Source organism: Panicum virgatum, chromosome 4N (genome assembly GCF_016808335.1).
Source record: "Panicum virgatum strain AP13 chromosome 4N, P.virgatum_v5, whole genome shotgun sequence".
Classification (NCBI taxonomy): Eukaryota; Viridiplantae; Streptophyta; class Magnoliopsida; order Poales; family Poaceae; genus Panicum; species Panicum virgatum.
The window spans coordinates 48,229,017-48,249,562 of NC_053148.1; the positions used below are offsets into that span (position 1 = coordinate 48,229,017).

Genomic DNA, 20,546 nt, shown 5'->3' on the forward strand with positions numbered 1-20,546 from the left:
AACCATCATCTGATCGCGCGGTCAAAGACCTTATTAGATTCTTTAGGGTCACTGGTGCGAGGGTTCTGAAGTTGATTTTATAAACTGAGTTTGTTTGATACCATAATTAACGATCAAAGTAATACGGGACAAAACCAAACAAAGCCTTGAACTGTAGCTCGTATAGACATTCATCGCCCATCGCTGACAACGAGGTCGGGTGAAAGACGGCCGCCGCGAGCTTTTGCCGGCGCAAATGCCCCTGCCTGCCGCCCGGCGCCTGGGCAGATGTCGTGCCATTGCCAGAGGACAGGGCCAGACCAGCTGACCGCTCCGGCGCGCGAACGTGCCAGCCGTCTGTGTCAGCCCCGCATGGTTCGCGCCCAGTCCCGCCGGAAAAACGCACGCACCAGCCCGACCCCAATAAAAAGGGAAATTGGTACGTGACACATTTCTAAATGATGATTTTATATACAGCACACTCTACTCTTTGAAATTATGCATATCACACTCCATTCTTTGATTTTTGTCTCCAACACACCACAGCACATAAAAAATCTTTTTTGCCCTTGCAAAAGCCGGGCCCACCTGTCAGCTCTCTCCCTCTCCCCTACCAGCACACTCCCTGATCTCTGGCCACCGGATCCGAGCCGCGACGCGTCACCGGGGAGTTCGAGCCCGGGGCGGATCCGCGTCGAGCTCGGCGCCGAAGGAGCCGCCGGCAGGGCGGAGCTGCTGCTGCCCGCGCCACCGGGCTGCCCCTGCTTCGGGCGCGACGGAGCAGCCGAGGCGGCTTCGTCCACCGCCGCCGCCCGCGGATCCGCCATGGGAAGGGGAAGGACCGGGAGGAGGCGGATCCACGCCGCCGGCCACTGCACGCAAGCTGCAGCTCCGGCGGCCGGCGCGCGAGGGAGCGGAGGGGCGAGGCGCTCGTGGCCATGCGCTCGCCAGCACCGCGACAGGTGGCCCTGCAGGCCGGGGAGGACGAAGAGCTCGCGGGGCCCCTACACGCCGCGCCGAACTCCGCCGACGCCCCGAGTGGCCGTTCGCCGCCGGCGAGGGAGAGGATGGAGGGGGGCGCCGTACGTCCACCCGCTACCCCGGCGAGCTCCAAGGCCGGCGCGCCTCGCGGGGAGAGGGAGCAAAGGAAGGGCGGCGCGGCCCTGCGGCTCGCTGGAGGCCGTCAGGGGCCTGCCTCACCGAGCGCCGCGCCCACCTCGCCTGCCTCGCCGCGCGCCGCTCCTACCGAAGCACGCGCCGGACCGTGATGCCGAAGCTCAGGCGCCCGTGCCGCCATCCGCCCGTGCTTGCCCCGACGGCCTGCTGCTACCACATCGGCCTTGGAGGCGCCGCCGCCGGCCTTGAGCGCGCGCTGGCCTTGCTGACGGGGGAGAGGGAGAGAGCTGACGGGTGGGCCCGGTTTTTGCAAGGGCAAAGAAGACTTTTTATGTGCTACAGTGTATTGGAGACAAAAATCAAAAAATAAAGTGTGTTGTGCACAATTTCAAAAAGTAGAGCGTGACGTGCACAAAATCATTATTTGAGAATACGGCAGAGACGAATTTCCCAACCAAAAAATCCACCCGGCAGCGCTCCCCGCGTGGACGCGCCCGCGGCTCTGCCTGGCTGGCTGCGCGCCGCCGCCTCGAACGCGCGGCTGCGCCTGCGCCCGGCGCCCCCTTCCCGTTTGCCCTTTCCGCCCGCAACCCGACGCCAAAACAAGGAAACGGGCGCACGGCGCGCGCGTCCCTCCCCGCCCCCTCCCTCCCTCCCTCCCTCCTCGCCGAGCGCGTTCCAGCAGCCTCGGCCTCCCTCCCATCCAAAAAACTCCGCCTCTTTCCGCCCCCTTTCCAACCTAAACCCCTCGCCCCCGCGCCGGCATGGCCGCCCGTTCCGAGCGCCACTCACCTACCGGCGCTCCCGTCTCTCTCGCGCGCCTCCTCTCCCCCCTCCTCCCTTCGGATAAGTAGCGTCGACGCGGCGTCTCTCGGGTCTCGCCAGCACCCACCGCTCCGCCGGCTCCGCGAGGAATCCCCCCCCGGCGCGATTGGTTCAGGCGGGGTAGACTTGCGGGTTTCTGACTCACTCCCGCGAGGCTCGCGCTCGCGGCAGCATTGGACGGAAGGGCGCGTGTCTGCGTCAGGCGCGCGGATGGGGGCGTCGGACCGGCAGGAGGACGAGGCGGCGGCGCCGGAGGCGCGGCTGCTGGCGGCGCGCCAGGCGCTGCGCGCCGGGGTGGACCGGTCGCGCGCGCTGGGCCGGGCGCTGGCGCGCGACGCGGCGCGGGCGGAGGGGGGGATCCGGGCGCGCCTCCCCGCGATGGAGGCCTCGGCGCGCCCGATCCGCGCGCCGCCCGAGGCGCTCGCGTCCGCCGGCCGCGACATCGACCGCGCGCTCGGCCCCGCCGCCGCCGTGCTCAAGGTCTTCGACGCCGTGCACGGGCTCGAGGCCGCGCTCCTCGCGCGCGGCTCGCTCACCGGGGACCTCCCGGGGTACCTCGCCGTGCTCGCGCAGCTCGAGGCCGCGCTCCGCCTGCTCGCCGACAACTGCGGCCTCGCCGCGCAGTGGCTCGCCGACATCGTCGCCTACCTCGGGGAGCGCGACCTCGCCGACCCCCGCTTCGTCGCCGACCTCGCCGGCCAGCTCCACCGGCTCAAGAAGGAAGACCCCGCAGGCCTCGACGCGGGGCTCCTGGCGGCCGCCCTCGGCATGCTCGAGGCCGAGTTCCGCCGGCTCCTCGCGGAGCACTCGGCGCCGCTCGCCATGAAGGACCCTGACAGCTCCAGCCCGGCGTCCGTCGTGCCTTCTCGGATCCCAGCCTCCGTCGTGCACAAGCTGGGCCTAATCCTCGACCGCCTCGCCGCGAACGGGCGGCTTGACCGCTGCTCCGCCGCGTATGCCGACGCGCGTGGGGATACCGTGGGCGCCAGCCTCCGTGCGCTGGGCCTCGATTACTTGAAGGAGACATCAGAGGACGCGCAGACGCTCAGCCCGAGCGTCGAGCGCTGGGGTCGGCATCTGGAGTTCGCGGTGCACCACCTCCTAGAAGCTGAGAGGAAGCTCTGTGTAGCGGTGTTTGAGCGGCGACCGGAGGCCATGCCATCCTGCTTTGCTGAGATTGCGGCCCGTGCTGGCATCCTTGATTTCCTCAAGTTTGGCCGTGCGCTCGCTGATACCAGGAAGGACCCCATCAAGCTATTGCGGTTGCTTGACGTGTTTGAATCTTTGAATAAGCTGAGGCTGGACTTCAACCGTTTGTTTGGTGGAAAGGCTTGTGCAGAGATCCAAAGCAGGACAAGGGAGCTTGTCAAGGTGGTGGTGGATGGTTCTGTTGAGATTTTTGAGGAATTGCTTGTGCAGGTCGAGCTGCAGCGCAATATGCCGCCGCCAGTTGATGGTGGAGTGCCTCGCCTGGTGAGCTTTGTTGCCAAATACTGCAACCAGCTCCTCGTGGAGCCGTATCGGTCTGTGCTGACACAGGTGATCACCATCCACCGCAGCTGGCGCAAGGAAGCGTTCGATGACAAGATGCTTGTTGGCGCGGTGCTTAATATCGTTAAGACACTTGAGATCAACTTTGAGACATGGTCAAAGGCTTATGGAGATACGACGCTGTCGTGTCTGTTCATGTTGAACGTACACTGGCACTTCTTCAAACACCTGAAGGGCACTAAGCTGGGTGAGCTCTTAGGCGATGCATGGCTCCGGGAGCATGAGCAGTACAAAGATTACTACTCAGCAGTGTTTCTGAGGGAGAGCTGGGGAACACTTGCACCCCTGTTGAGCAGGGAGGGGCTGATCATGTTCTCCAAGGGCCAGGCTACTGCAAGAGATTTAGTGAAGCAGAGGCTCAAATCATTCAATGCTAACTTTGATGAGATGTTTCAAAAGCAGTCTACATGGGTGATATCAGACAGGGATTTGCAGCAGAAGACATGCCACCTTGTGGTGCAGGCTATAGTGCCTGTTTACCGGAGCTTCATGCAGAACTATGGGCCGCTTGTTGAGCAGGACATCAGTTCGAGCAAGTATGTGAAGTACAGTGCTGAAGATCTGGATAAGATGCTCAACACACTCTTCCTCCCCAAGCCAGGCAGACCAAGGAGAGCTGGAAGCTTCCAGATCAGACATTCAGGTGATAACATTACCAGCGCAATGACAGGATTGTATCGGAGTGCTTCTACTCTGAAGTAGCTTTGGTGGGAATTTGGAAAGAATGGGCGCACAATTTGTGCAATAAGTCAATAACTTGGTAGGCAAGGATTATTTGCTTCAGGCCAGTCAGTCAAGATCCCCACTTGCGTGGGGGGACCTAATAATGGCCCGATGATTAGAACAGCTGGAGCATAAGAAGAGCATAAACTCCTCCAGAACTGACATAGCGGGGAGAAGATGACTGGAGTGTTTCCTCAGAGCATACCTCTGAGGTCCCCTTCCTGTCGACTATCTTTTCACCTTCTATTGCATTCTTATCTGTAGCAAGTATACTCAATTCATTTTAGGAACTTGTTTGGGGAGCAGAGGATGTGTAATCAGCTATCTGGTACATGTTAGAAGATTGGTTGTATTATAGGAGGCTGTTAAGTTGTTTCATATGGTTAATGGTATACTATGTTTTAGATCTTATGAACATGCAGTGAATTAAATGGAGTACATTATATGTGGTGGCAAAAGATGGCTGTGATTAACTGATCGCCGACTATATGAGATAGTAAACTATTTTTTTCCTTCTAAATTTCTGTTGCACACTGTTTTCCTCTTCTGCAATGGTTTACTTTTTGGTCTATTATACGATGTTTGATGTTCTGATGTGTAGAAGCATGCAGTCCTAGAAGGTTCACTACCTGGAGATGATTTTTCTCTAGTGCATTTCTTCTTGGCTGTTGATACTGTCAGTTGTCCCCCATCCCATGTGTGTTGTACCGATTCGGTGTACAGATCATGGATTACTGAATAAGCATAATACTATACTATGCCACGAAAGTGCTACCATGCCAACTGACAAGAGAGACCAGCGATCGTACCTTTTGTATCTGGACGTCTGGTGATGTTTCATTGTCACTTTTCAATGTTCTCCAGCTCATGTTATTCCATCTGAGAAAATAAGCGCTTGAGCGCCTTGCATTTAGTGAGAAAAACACTCATTTAGCTTCAAGTTGAATTCAGTATCACTTGGGGTCTTCGTTGGCCAAGAGAAACTCCACTGTTTGTGCACATCTTTCTTTCTTTCTTTTCTCTTCTCGTAGACGTAGAGGACTGTTGCTGCACATCTGACCTAACGCCAAGGGATGATGAAACGGCAAGGGACTGAACGAAGGTGATGCCCAGTAGGCCGTAACTGCTCGAGGGCTTACAGTGGAGGTGGGATGGGCTGGCGAAAGCCAATCAAGGGCTGAAGCCTGCAAAGCCAAAAATGGCCTAAAAGGTACTGAATCGTGTGAACCAAATACAGTATAGCACAATCTCCTGAAATCAGATATAGCACAAGAAAACCATCAAGGTCTTTCCCCTTTAAAAAAAGAAAAAAATGGAGCTTCGGTACATCTAAATTTTTCAGAGTCCTCGATTGCCAGATCTTGAGATGTTACAATCACATCCCCGTTCTATACCAAAAAGAAAAGGAGAATTCTAAAAGAGTTTTCAACGTGTGACCATGCAACAGTGCAAATCACGAAATGATGAACTTTCATAAGGGGATTGGGAAACTAATAGACAAATATATTTAGAAGATGAAGGATTCCTGATGGGATCGCAAACTTATTTGGAGGCTTTTGTTTGGGGCAGGTTTTGCCCAACAAAGCTAGGATTTCAGACGAATCTGCTTGAGAAATTATAAGATGAACCAAATATAAAGAAAAATAAAGATCCGGTGGGTTCTCAACTCTTGAAGCCGGAGACAACAAAATTCTAGATCTGAGTAGATATGGCTTATTGTCTCGGCGACCTCCGAATTTCAAATGAACTCACATGGAAAGTTAGTAGATAAATCAAGCATTTTTTTTTTTGCAAAGTGAGATCTCAAACCTTGGAGCAAGAGGCAGTGGAACTCGGAGGCGGACACAGCCTAGAAAAATAGGGAGTGGCTTGTCCACCTCATCCTCCCTCTTTTTCTTCTTCTCACTATCTCTTTTCTTCTTCCTCTCCTTGATTCGTGTCAAAACTTTGCAGGGGGCTTAGTGGGATCCATGGGCGTTAGGCCGCTAGGGAAGCTCGAGCCCCCCCCCCCCCCCGATCCACCCATGGTGGAACTCGATTGGGGTGGATGCGGCTTTTTATCGGGGATGGCTTGCTAACAAACTATGATTTTAGAGAAACTCACCTGATAAATTATTTGGCCAAGCAAGTAAAAGAAATCGGATCCACTGGGATCTCAAAAACCTTGGATCTAGAGGTATTGAAACTCTACATCTGGGTGGATGTGGCTTTGTGTCGGGACGGCTGGCCAAACAAGGCAAGATTTTAGACAAACACATATGAAATTTTTTGAAATCAATTCCAGGGGCAGTGGGATCTCAAACCTTGTAGCCCCAAGCATCAGAATTCTACATCTATGCGGGCTCGTCAAACAACCTACACTTTCAAACAGACTCACATGAGAAAGTATTAGGCAAATCAAGCAAAAGAAATCGGAAGGCCGGTGGGATCTGACCTTGTAGCCGAAGGCGGCGGAACCCTAGCTTTGTTTTAGGGAAGGCTCGCCGAATGAGCTAGGAGAGGGAGGGGTGGACGCATATAAATAGTCCCATAAATCTGAATGGACGGATCCTATCATTCTTTGCGTGTATCAACGGTTAGGATCGATTTGAGCTGTCGGCCATTGCCATAACTTTCAGCTTTAGTGGGCTATAGGTTCTAATAAGGCAATATAAGAAACTGCTTGAGAAATTATAAGATGAACCAAACATAAAGAAAAATAAAGATCCGGCGGGATCTCGAATATTGAAACCAGAGACAACAAAATTCTATATCTGAGTAGATATGGCTTGGTGTCTCGGCGGCCTCCAGATTTCAAATGAACTCACATGGTAAGTTAGTAGATAAATCAAGCGATTTTTTTTGGAAAGTGAGATCTCGAACCTTAGAGCAAGAAGCCGTGGAACTCGTTTGCGGACGCATCCTAGAAAATTAGGGAGTGGCTTGTCCATCTCATCCTCTCTCGTTTTCTTCTTCTTACTCTCTCTTTTCTTCTTCCTCTCCTAATCATTTCAAAACTTTCCTGGGCTTAGGGGGATCCATGGGCATTAGGCCGCTAGGGGGGCTCGAGGATGGCCCGCTAACAAACTATGATTTTAGAGAAACTCACCTGATAAATTATTTGACCAAGCAAGTAAAAGAAATCGGATCCAATGGGATCCCAAACTTTGAATCTAGAGGTATTGAAACTCTACATCTGGGTGGATGTGGCTTTGTGTTGGGAGGTGACCGGGGAGGGGGGGGGATAGACCAGGGGTCCCTAACGGGCCCAACTTATATAAAGCAAGGCCCGACAGATTTATTGGGCCAAGGACGGGACGACCGGTTAAGGCGCGCGGGGAGCTGCCTTCGCCGCTAAGCGAACGGGTCCGCTAGCTCGACCTCCCAGACACGTGGCAGCCCCCCGACCTAGCGCCCCGGGCCAGGGCCAAGCTGGCAGCCTGAGGTGTGCGCTCCAAGGGCGCCGCGCTCCCTGACAGGCGTGCCGGCCAAGACAGCCTCCGTGCAAGACCCAAGGCGCCGGTTCTCCTTATCTTGCGCCAAGGGCCAAGCCAGCAGGCCTCCTTGACAAGGGGATAGCGCTGCTCGCGCAGACCCCTTGACACAACGGGAGGGGGCGTTCACAGACGCTGCCTCCCCTCGCCGTAATGATGGTCGCCTCTGCGCACCACTCCATTACGCCTGCGATCGTGACCGGATGCCCCCGGCCAGGCCTCGGTAAGACACCCCTCGCCAGGCGCGCCACTTGGTGACAGAGCTACGTAAGATAGCTCTGCAGGTAAGAAACCCAGGCTCCGACGGACAAGACCGAAGGAGACCCCCGAGCGACTGACCGGGTGGTCGCGCCGCCCCGACTGAGCTAGGATGGGACAGCGCCAGGGGAACACACCGCTCAAGGAGATCGCCAGGATCATTCCTTGCACCAGAAAATTGTCAGGATCAAGCTCGCCCACTCCCGACCGTCTGAGTGGGCCCCAACGACTGACAAGGATGATTTGCGCCCCGACGGTGCAAAGGCACAACGCTAGATAACTGTAAATGGGGGCTCCAACTTGGACTATAAAAGGGAAGGCCCCCCATGTATGAGGGGGTTGGACTCTCACGGGTTCGACACTACTAGACCAGCTTGTAAGCTCCCCTCTGAACTTTGAGAACCCGGGCTCTAGAGCAATAGAGCAAGAACACCACCCCCATACTAGACGTAGGGCATTTCAGGCCCGAACCAGTCTAAATCCTCGAGTCTTTGTGTGCTAGACCATATCCGATCAAGCGCACAACAATCAAGCAATCGAGTAGTTTTGTAGTCGCCCATTTCCCGCAGCGACAGTTTTGGCGCCGTCCGTGGGGAGCGCTTTGTGCGTTCACTGCTTCGGCGATCGGATGGTTTCGATCACTCCATTCGCCGCTTCGGCGGCCGGCAACGGCGAGACGATCCGCTTCGGCTTGCTGGAGTTCCCCGCGATCCCTCGCGATGGATTGTGGGTGCCTCCACCGTTCTCGCCTTCCCAGACCTTCCAGTTCAGAAGCCTGGAGTTTATCACCGACCAGCTCGGTGCACTGCGCCTCCATGAGGAGGAAGCCGCTCCGGCAGACGCTGAGGAGCCAGCTCCTCCTCCCAAGGCCTGCAACCTGAGGCGTCGGCGATCGTTTCGCTGGCGCGTCAAGAAGCACATGCCATCGCAGCCAACCTGTGCGGTGCTCCGTCGCATCTCGCTCATGATGGCCTCCAACCCCGCCGTCGAGGACGTCAACTTGGTCCTCTTCTCTTTGGCCAACGTCTCTCGGCAGCTCGCGGGCGGATCTCCGCTCGCCCCATCTCGCTTGTTCTCAGAGCAGCTCCCGTTCGGTCTTCGCAATGCCGCGAGCGTCTACGCTCGGGAGGTGCGCAAGGCCGCTCAAAGGTTCCAGCCCGCATCACAATTCGTGGGCATGACGGAGAGCTACCCTGACTCCGTCCACGACCTCTTATGCTACGAGGATCCCCTGAGTGATTCCTCAAGCACGGGGGACAACCGCCTGGGGGGCACATCTGCGCCGCCGCGCATGTGTGCCATGGCCAACGGCGATCCGCCACTGGAGGTGGTGCCGTCTGAGCAGACACACACCCCAGCGGACTAACGCAAGCACGCGCTCGCCAACACGCTGGCCCACGATGATGAACTTCGTCATCGCGAGCAGGCGCCTCCGCCCGTGGGACAGCCTCCACGAGCCCCCTCTGGGTCAAAGGAGGTGAACCCCACAAGTTCCACGCGCCGACGCGCATGTGCGGTCAACCACGACATCATCAACAACGCCCGCATGCAGCTCCCGCAGGAGTTCTGTGCGGGTCAGAACATCGCAGCAGCCGAGATCCTGCTGCAAACGCTGCCAGAGCCACAAGATCCGGCCCAAAGAGACCTTCACCGTCAGGTGAGGAATCTGGTCGAACTTTTCGCCGTCCAACAGGCAGAGAGCTCCTCGTTTCACCGCCGGCAGGCTGCTACCTCATGCCCAGTCGGTGGCGCAAGCCATGGTGGGCCAGAACCATCCCAAGAGTACCCCGCCTCCACGGCAGCCCGACATGGGCGGCGCGCCAGCCCCAGCGGCGGCATCCGCTCCTCTCCCGCCGAGGCCACCAATCCACGACCGTGTCGGTCCTAACTACGACGCGCGCAGCGTGATCTGAGGCCGACAGCAGGCGAGGCACCACGCCAACGTTGATCGCATGGCCGCTTGGGCAGAAGATGCGCGGGCATATGCCCCCAACCAGAAACGCTCACCGCTCCGCCGCGGAGGACGTCCCTGAGACCCCGACGTGGATCACGACCGGAGTCCAAGTCCGGATCCCACTGGGCCAAACGCCTTCTCCAGAGCAATCCGGGGGGCACCTTTCCCCCAACGCTTCCGACCGCCGGCGAACGTCGTGAAGTACACTGGGCATACGAACCCCGGTGTGTGGCTGGAGGATTACCGGCTTGCATGCCGAGCTGGAGGAGCGACCGACGAATGCTTCATCATCCAGTACCTCCCCATATGCCTGGGAGAAAACGTCTGCGCCTGGCTGGATTTCTTGCTCGCCGACTCCATCGGCTGCTGGGCAGACCTCCGCAAGGTCTTTATCGGCAACTTTCAAGGCACGTACGTGCGCCCTGGCAACTCTTGGGACCTCAAGAGCTGCAAGCAGGAGCCAGGTGAGTCCCTGCGCGACTACATCCGACGCTTCTCCAAACAGTGTAACTCGCTGCCAGGCGCCGTCGACGCCGACGTCATCGGTGCGTTCCTCAGCGGGACGCACTGCAAGACCCTAGTCCACAAACTGGGGTGCAAGAAGCCATGTACCACGCACGAGCTCCTGGAGATTACCACCAACCACGCCTCCGGCGAGGAGGCGGTCGGGGCCATCTTCGAGCGCGACCAGCGCGCGGCACAAGAGAAGCGGCGCGACCGCGACAAGCCTTCCTCGAGCCGCGAGGACAGGAAGAACAAGAAGAACCGCCGACCTCCCAACTCCGGCGAGGTCGCGGCGGCCGAGCACCAGGACAAGCGTCCTCCGAGAAACGACCACTTCTACTAACTCCTGGACAAGCCATGCACCAACCATGGCTATCCGGTGAACCACAAGTTCAAAGATTGCGATATGATGAAGCGCCTCCTCCGCAGAACAGCCAAGACCGACGGCGACGACCGCGACAAGCGGCCCGACACCGGCCAGGAGAAAAAGAAGCCGGCGGAAGGAGAGTTCCCGGACGTGGATCGCTACCTGGTGATCATCGGCGGCCTGGAGGACGAGTGCTCCATACGACTGCAGAAAGTACGACTCCGCGAGGTATGTGCTGCCTCAAGTTCCATTCCTAGAAAGTTGAAGTGGGCGTCCACGCTCATTATTTTCGATCAGGATGACCATCCGGCCAGCATCCCTCGTCCTGGGAGCTATCCCTTCGTCGTCGACCCCGTCATTAGCAATATGGGTCTGTCCAAGGTGCTGATGGATGGGGGCATCTTGCCGGGCATGAAGGCATACCCGGTCGGCAACATCGACTTGCCGATCACTTTCGGCAACAAGACCAACTTCCGCACCGAGACCCTCACGTTCGAGGTGGTGGACTGGAAGGGAGTGTACCTGTAGTGAAAATGGCCTCTCATGCCATATTTCAATATAATATTTTGGTGATTAATATAGACAACACAACATTTGGACTAATATGATTATTAAGATGACCATTCTCAGACTTTTTGGTTCAAGTGATGACAAAGAGAAGATAGGCGTAGCTAGGCCCGAAGGGCCGCCCCTACGGTGGTTCCAAGGGACAAGAATTGAAGAGAATTGAAGAGACCGTGAAGAAATCCAAGTCGAAAAGATCAAGATGAAGACAATTTGCTATCACTGGTTAAACCGATGATGAGCAAATTGCACTCATCGGTGCAATGAACACAGAAGCTGCGAGCTAGGGTTTGGCACCGGATTAACCAGCGTTGGGTATTTTACACTCACCGGTGTAATGGACTTGGAGGCCGAAGAAGCAGCAGGAGTTTTACAGGCACCGGTTAAACCGACGATAAAGAAAAGTGAGCGTCGGTGCAGTTGTCCAGAGACTCCATTTTTCGGGGGGTTTATGAACTTGCACTCACCGGTTAAACCGACGTTAGTTTTGAGAGCGTCGGTCGATTGATCAAGTAGTTGTTGGAAGACTGTAACGGCTAGTAGAAGGGAAAGTACTCTCACCGGTTGAACCGGTGTTGACAAAACTGGAGCGTCGGTTTAACCGGCGTTAAGGAATTTTGTCAGCCTTTCCCAATGGCTCTTTTGGGGTGTGTGGGTTATATATACCCCCAAGGCCGGGTCATTTGAAGTTGCTGGAGAGTGCTGGAGTTGCTGAAAGCTTACTACACTTGAAGAACATCTCCAACCACCATAGAGCATCATTGTACATCATATAGGCTTAAGCACACTTATGAGAGTGCTTAGTGCTTGTAATAGGGATTAGTTCTTGCGAGAGCTCCTTTGAGAGAAGCCTTGCTACGACAAGCAATCATTGTACTCGTCGTGTGACCTTCCGACTTGGTGTGGAGTGGCAACGACACTTTGTGCGGGGAAGGAGACCCCTCTTGGTGAGAAGCTCCGATATTGAAGGCGGTGCTGTGGGTGACGCTTCGAGAGAGACGGTGGCGGTGGCCTTGTCTTGGTGACTTGGGGTCACTTAGACTTTGCTTGCCGGGAGCCTTGGTGGCGAACGCAAGACGGTGATCAAGCAGAGAGACTCGGCATCACACTTGTTCGTGTTGGACAAGTGGCCGTGGACGTAGGGAGGGACTTGGTGTCCTAACCGAACCACGTTAAATCATGTGTCTTGGTGTCTTCAGGGGAGTTTGCATATCCTCTCCCTTACCTCTTTACTTACCGTATTATGTTTCCGCATTTACTCTATCTTGCGTGCCTTTACTTTCCTAATTAGTTTGATTAGGATTGGCTATAAGTTGCAAGTCTTTTAGGGGTAAGTAGAGAGTAGCATAGATAAACCTTAGTCATAACTAGCATGTGTAGGACGTGTTAGGTTTATCTCATGCAAATAGATTGAGCCCTAGGATAGAAAGCGATTAGCGACCCTATTCACCCCCTCCCCCTCTAGGGTCGGACACCCCGGTGATCCTTACAGTACCACGCCCTCCTCGGGCGCCCCGCTTACGCCAAGTTCATGGCGGTGCCCAACTACACCTACCTCAAGCTCAAGATGCCGGGTCCGAATGGGGTCATCACCGTGAGTGGCTCCTTCGAGCAGGCCTACGTCAGTAGCCGCGAGTACTGCGACCACGCCACCACCGCGGCGAACTCGGCCAAGCTTGGCCAGCTTCGCGCCACCACAGCCGAGTGCTGCCCCAACCCTGGCAAGCCCAGCCAGGCACCGGCCTTCGTCTCAATCGACGAGACCAAGGCGATCGCGGTCGACGGCGCCGACCCAATAAAGATGGTGCGGATCGGCTCCCAACTGCCACCCAAATAGGAACACGCGCTCGTCGACTTCCTCCGCGCCAATAAGGTCACTTTTGTCTGGAAGCCGTCCGACATGCCGGGCATCCCTAGGGAGTTTGCCGAGCACGAGCTCCGCATTTTGCCAGGATCCAAGCCCGTCCAGCAATGACTGCGCCGCTTCAATGATGAGAGGCGCAGGGCCATAGGAGAGGAGATAGCTAAGCTATTAGCTGCCGGCTTCATTAAAGAAGTTTACCACTGCGACTAGCTATCTAATCCAGTCCTTATAAGAAAGAAAACCGGTCAATGGAGGATGTGTGTTGACTACACCAGCCTAAACAAGGCTTGCCCCAAGGACCCTTTTCCTTTGCCTAGAATAGATCAGATAATCAATTCCACCTCCGGGTGCGAGATCTTATCCTTTCTAGACGCTTACTCGGGTTATCACCAGATAGCGATGAAGGAATCCGACTAGCTCGCGACATCCTTCATCACACCATTTGGCTCATACTGCTACGTATCGATGCCTTTCGGTCTCAAAAATGCAGGAGCAACATACTAGCGATGCATGCAATCCTGCTTCTCCGACCAGATCAATCCGCCGATCGATCCCGACCGGTCAGACCCGCCTCGGGCAACGGTTGCGGTCTACGTCGACGACATCGTCATCAAAACACCACGTACGGATGACCTGGTCGCCACCCTAAGCGCCATGTTCGCAAATCTCAAGAAATTCAACATCAAGTTGAATCCCGAGAAATGCACGTTCGGCGTGCCTAAGGGCAAACTACTCGGATACATGGTTTCTGAGCGTGGCATCGAAGCCAACCGCGACAAAATTATGGCCATCACCAGCATGGGACCCATATGTGGCGTCAAGGGCGTCCAGAGGCTAACAGGATGCCTGGCGGCGCTCAGCCGATTCATCGCTCGGTTGGGAGAATGAGGCCTGCCCCTATACAAACTCCTCAAGAAATCCGACACATTTGTTTGGACGGAGGAGGCTCAGGTGGCCCTCGACCACCTCAAGGCCCTCTTGTCCTCTCTACAGGTGCTCGTGGCACCGGAACCCTGCGAACCCCTTTTGCTTTACTTGGCAGCTACTAACCACGTGGTCAGTGCCGCTCTTGTAGTTGAAAGGGAAGAGCAAGGACACGCCCTGAAGGTCCAACGGCCCGTGTATTTTGTCAGCGAGGTACTAACAAACACCAAGTCACGGTACCCTCATACACAGAAGCTTCTGTACGCCATCATCATGGCAGCTAAGAAGCTCCAACATTATTTCACCGAGCACGAAGTGTCGGTCATCACCTCATTTCCACTCGGAGAAGTTGTCCGCAACCGCGACGCCATGGGACGGGTTTCCAAATGGGCAGCCGAGCTCATGGGCTACGACGTCAAGTTCGTGCCGCACACGGCGATAAAATCCCAGGCCCTGGCCGATTTCATCGCCGAATGGACGGAAGTCCAAGCCCCGACCCCAGAAACCTCCCACGAGTACTGGACTCTCTATTTCGACGGATCAGTCATGGGACCCGGCGCGGGGGCCAGGGTCGTCCTGATCTCTCCAGAAGGAGGCAAGTTCCAGTATGCAGTTCGACTCTATTTCCCTGCATCCAACGACATTGCAAAGTACGAGGCGCTTATCAGCGGCCTTCGCATAGCCATCGACATCGGGGCAACCCGCCTGTACGTCTATGGCGACTCCAAGCTAGTAATCGACCAGGTCATGAAAAACTCCAACTGCGAGAGCCCACACATGGACGCATACTGTCAGGAGGTCAGCAAGCTGGAAGGGAGATTCTGGGGTCTGGAGCTCCACCACATCCCACGAAAGCAAAACCCTGACGCGGACGCTCTCGCAAAAATGGCCGCCGAGCGCAAGCCGGCACCCAGCGGTGTTTTTGTCAATGACCTGAACGCGCCATCGACGCGTGAAAGACAACAGTCCGCAGACAAGGCAAAAACAGAGGAAGCAGAGCATGCGCAAAAAATAGAGCATGCTCCCTCCGACCCATCCCCCGACCAGACACCCGTGGGCCCAACCTGTCTTGCCGCGGAGCAATCCGACCCAGGCCAGACAAACAACACAGACTGGAGAGCCGACCTACTGGCTTATCTCCTACTCGAAGTCCTCCATGAGGATCGCAATGCAGCCCGTCACGTCACCCGATGGGCCAAGATGTTCGTTGTAATCGACGATGAACTCTACAAGCGCAGCCCCTCAGAGATTGGCATTCTCATGAAGTGCATCTCCATTGCCCAGGTCAAGGAGCTCCTCCTCGAGATACACGCCGGGATCTGTGGACACCACACTGGGCCACGCTCCTTGGTCGGAAAGGCATTCCGACAGGGATTTTACTGGCCAACAACCCTGCGCAATGCGGAAGACATCGTCCTTGCATGCAAAGGATGCCCGTTCTACGCCAAACAAACCCACCTACCAGCCCAGGCGCTCCAGACCATCCCCATAACATGGCCATTCGCCGTATGGGGCCTAGACATGGTCGGGCCACTCAAAAAGGCACCAGGAGGGTTCACCCACTTACTTGTCGCAATCGACAAGTTCACAAAATGGATAGAGGCAAAACCGATAACCACGATCGACTCCAAGGAGGCCGTCAAGTTCTTGCTGGACATCGTGTACAGGTTTGGGGTGCCCAACTCCATCATCACTGACAACAGGACCAATTTCATGGGTCACTACTTCCAAGAGTTCGCAGAAGGGTACGGGATCCGAATCGATTGGGCATCGGTCGGACACCCACGCACGAACGGGCAAGTAGAAAGAGCTAACGGCTTAATCCTCCAAGGGCTCAAACCGCGCATTTTTGACATGCTCAAAAAGTTTGCGGGTTGTTGGGTGGAAGAACTACCAGCAATGCTCTGGAGCTTGCGAACTACACCCAACCGATCCACAGGGCTGACGCCTTTCTTCCTAACATACGGCTCCGAAGCCGTGCTGCCCTCCGACCTGAACTACGGTGCGCCGAGAGTCAATGCCTTTGACCCAGCAATGGCAGCCGAAGCTTAGGGGGACACGATGGAAGTTTTGGAAGAAGCAAGGCTAACTACGCTCCTCCGATCGGCTCGCTACCAACAAACTTTATGCAGGTACCACGAGAGGCGCATACAGGAAAGGACGCTGCAGATCGGAGATCTGGTGATACGACCAGGCACCTACAAGCTAAAAGACTCTGACGGTAACATTCCGACCAACTCTTGGAACATAGAATAGTTACGTCGCTTCTTCCCGTAAGCAGCACTAGCGGCTCAATCCAAGTGCCCCGACCCGGCCACTTCCGGCTCAGCGCACTCGGGGGCCTGACACATGTCGATTTTTTTTCTTTTTCTCCCCGCACAACACAGTGCACTCACTCGGCGCCCCGACCTGGCCACTCACTGCCCAGAATCACTCGGGGGGCAGACAACTGTCTTCTTTTTTCTTGCATGCTCACAGCACAAACAAGCTCTCTGGTATCCAGCACCCCGACCCATACAAATTTGGCTCGGAGCACTCGGGGACCAAACCATGGTCTTCGACCATCTTATTTACTATTGCTTCCTATCTCTACAGCCCCTTGCCCTGAACACTTTCAGGCCAAGGCACTCTGGGGCCTCATTGGGACAAACCGTGCAGCGCGCACGCATCTTTTTTCCTCATCACACAACATGCGAAAACTCTCGCAACAAAATTGAAAAGCAAACGCAAGAACGTTTTTGAAAAACGGAGCAAAGATGAAATAAGAACACAAATTTAAACATAATTAAGGGACGCCACGCACATGGTGGACACCCCAGATGTTCACCCAAGCCACACAATCGGCTTGGGGCACATCATTTACACACCTTTACATAATTAAACAAAATAAAAAGAAGAAGTGGCCGCCGGCCGGCCCCGCGCTCCGCCACCGTCCCACCGAGACCCTACGGCCCGTCCAACTCCGGGTCCACGCCACGTTGCAGGAGGCCGTCGACGTCCATCTCCGCCGCGGTGACCCGTCCGAACCCGGTGAAGTCCAGCATGGCCTGCCGACGAACAGCTTCGCTGGAGGTCTCTGGGAAGCCAGAGTCGATTCCCCCAAGGTGCGTCCCGGTGCGCAGATGGGTGGCCGCCAGTGCAGCAGCGGCGCCACGACGGATCCCTAGCCTCACCGACGACCGGATGATCTCGGGGAGGGCATGGAGCTGGTCCACTTGCATGGGCGCCCGCGGCTCCACCACGCGGAAAACGGCGAGCGCGCCCTCCTCCAGGGCCTCGCGCTGGTCCTCCACCTCACCGAGGCGGCGCTATAGGCCCGTCACCTCACGGCGGACGGCTTCCAACTCCTCCTCCAGCACTACAGGTAAAATGCATGAGATGCAGGGAAAAACAGGGGAAAGAAGATGCGACCAAGAATGGGACTCACCGAAGGAACGGGCCTGCGCGTCCGCCGCTGCGTCCCTCGCCGCACGCACCTCCCCCTCGGCGGCACCCCGAGCCACCTCGACCACCTGCAGGCTGTCCCGCAGGTGCTCGATCTGGACTGTGGCGGCCGAAAAGCGACCGCGCGCCAGGTCACACTCCCGCTGCAGAGCCACTATGTCCGGGTTGACTCCCCCGGGGTCGGACCCTGAGGAGGCGGCAGACACAGCAGGCGAACCCTGCACGGGCAAATCCGGAGCGAGCAAGCCCGACGCTCCAGCGGCCACGACTGGCGGCAGCGGCGCAACGGAGGACGACGCTGAGCCGCCAACAGCAACACCAGACGCCCCAGTGCCATCCCGCGCCGGGGGCCCGCCGGACGAAGAGGACTCGGAGGCGCCAGGGCCGCCCGACGGCCCAACGCCGCCCTGACCGGCGATCCATGCTCCGGGACCCGACGACGGCACCCTACCACCGTGCTGGTATCATCATGAACGCAATAAAACAAAATGCAGGGACAGAAGAACGAGGACAACGCCGCGAGCCACGCGGCTCAGCACTGGACACCTCGTCGCGGGGACACTTGTCGCCGGCCATCAAGGAGGATCGACGACGACGACTGGTGCGGTTAGAGTCCCTCCTTTTTCTCCTTCTCCTTGTGCCTTCGCCTTCCCCTCATCTCTGTGTCCTTTCTCCAAGAAAATGGCAGGAAGCAATGTCGACGGAGATGAGGCGGCAGAAGGCAGAAGACTAAATAGGCGAACACCGTCATCACTCCGCAGCGGTTCCCGAGCGACGCGATGCTTCGAGACACGAGCCACCACGAACGGACCTCTCCGTCGCAACCGGCGTGACGCATCGACTCTACGGGTACGTACTCTACAGTTTCAATTAAATCCTCGTCGTCTATTCGTTTCCGATTGCAGGGAAGACGGCGGACCGTTTCGATGCCTCAAAAGAATCGCAACCGCACGATTCGATCTCAAGGTTCAAAAGCCAGTCCGTCAAGGGCTCTGCGCTGCCTTGACTAAAAGAGCCAGGGAAGAAAAACCGAGACGAGCACCAAGCGGCCCATACCCGACCTGCCCCGGCAGCACTCGGGTCGTCTCAACCTTTCTTGTCTGATCCGGCCTCTAGCGTTCCACGGAATCCCCTCCAGGGGGAGGCCAATTAGGCCCCCCCGAGCTGGCTGACGGCTCGGGTATCTGTCTGGGATGTGGGCTGTAGAGCAGTGGAGTGCTCCATCTGGGGCTCCGTCGACCCGGTCGTCCGCGGCAGGGTCGGACTTCACTCGGATTGTCCTTAATTGGGCCTACCCGCTATCGAGCTCACCGAACTTGCCATTCCGGGCCATCTAGGTCAAGCGGTAGGGTTCACCTCCTCCGATCGCTACCAGTCGCAGTGGAGTCATTCATCGTTGAGGCACAAAAATGAAAAAACAACGCAGATAAATGATCAAACAAGAGCGCCTCAGGGCCAACTTTGTTTCATTAATCTTCCTTTACAAAAATCGGCTCTAAGCCGTTACAATAAACGAAAGCTACCTGTCCTCGACTCATGGACACAGCGGATACAATGGATCAAATCCATTTATTCCCACCAAGGGAGCAACAAAAAGGGGTTAAGGCAACGGCTGCTACCTGGCAAGCTGGAGGACATGGCCAAAGAACATCGCAAGACTTCTTGTACTACCTCGCAAGCCTTCTTCTAGCACCAGCCGTGCCAAGAAACCCCTTGCGGAGAAGGAGGCAGACGATGTAGACGAGGGGAGTTTAATGGGGCTGAGGTTAACCCTAAAACTCCCCGCCGGTGCCCACTCCTGGGTATCTTCCTCATACGCCAGAAGACGCGTCGTGTTCTCCTTTCTGCTGGGCACGACAGCTTCCAGGCGCACCACTCTAACCGCCTGCCTCCTAGGCGCGTCGTGTTCTCCTTTCTGCTGGGCACGACAGCTTCCAGGCGCACCACTCTAACCGCCCGCCTCCTAGGCGCGGAGACTCGTCGTGGCGGCAAGACCACCCTGCCTGATGAGACAGGAACTCTTCACCGTCCCCCACTGCCACAGCGCACAGTATTGAGCTGTGCAACCTTCCAACCATAGGTTGGAAGATGAGGCAGCGGATTTGCAGCTCCGCGTCGATGATGCGTGAGCTGCCCACCCGAGATTTCGGGGGAGTGGCAACCGCAAGAAAGACGCAAAGCAGAAGAGCAACCCCCACGGCATGGAAGTGTCACACCACCACAAAGTCTCCAGGCCGGCGCCGAGAGGAGTCCAAGGAGGCCACGAGAGGCTGGGAGCCCCCCTCGCCTGCTGGCAAGGGAGCGGGCAGACCAGTGGCCTGGCTTGCCTACTCTAGCAGTAGGCCCTCAGACTTCTCGACGCCGTGCAGCGGTCGCCGGCATGAACTCACCGACGAGTTCATGCCTGAGGAAGATCCCCCGCCATTCGCAAACATTCTTCTTGCACCAGATAAACGAGCCATGCCCACTCTCATCTAGAGGACGGGTGTGAGGTGTGAGGAAGAGAACTGCTAAATGGAACTCCATGATCCGCCTACTTGTGTGGAACCAAGTATCCACAAACCTCCTATTTATAAGCAAACATGGGCACCAACGGCCCTAGTAGTCAGTGGGCCGGTCAGAGCGGGGCACGCCAAGAGCCCTCGCCAAAATCAAACCCCCACTTAAATACCGACGGAACGGCGCCAGCGCGCCCGGCAACTGCCGCGCCACTTGGGGCACGATCGCTGCACGACCCACCAATGGGAGGCGGCCCCGAGCGGGGGAAAACGAGGCGTTCGCGGTACAACGATAAGATGTGATGACCGGCCTCGAGATTCCACGACCCGTCAGCCGGCCATCAAGACGGGCCTGACCCGTCACGCCTTGCCTGGCGCACGCCGAAAGCTGAAGGCGCGAGCAGTTGGATGGGACGTCCCGCTCAGGAACCATCAAAGCCGAGACCAGCGACTCTACGATTATTTCAAAATCGTAGAACCGCTCGGGGGCCTATGACGGGGG

The 20,546-nt window shown here is 56.6% G+C and overlaps 1 protein-coding gene and 1 long non-coding RNA gene across 2 annotated transcripts; one reads left to right on the forward strand and one right to left on the reverse strand.

Annotated features, from left to right (window-relative positions):
- Positions 1-1,731: 1,731 nt before the first annotated feature.
- LOC120668655 (exocyst complex component EXO70A1-like) lies at positions 1,732-4,652 on the forward strand. The gene has a single exon (XM_039948396.1). It carries the CDS (start codon positions 2,131-2,133, stop codon positions 4,171-4,173), a length of 2,043 nt encoding a protein of 680 aa, XP_039804330.1. The 5' UTR covers positions 1,732-2,130; the 3' UTR covers positions 4,174-4,652.
- Positions 4,653-5,439: 787 nt separating this feature from the next.
- Positions 5,440-6,674, reverse strand: LOC120668656. Its single transcript, XR_005672518.1, has 3 exons — positions 6,629-6,674; positions 6,498-6,549; positions 5,440-6,417 (listed from the first exon to the last, which is right to left on the reverse strand). It is a non-coding gene; the product is annotated as an uncharacterized LOC120668656 (long non-coding RNA).
- Positions 6,675-20,546: the final 13,872 nt, after the last annotated feature.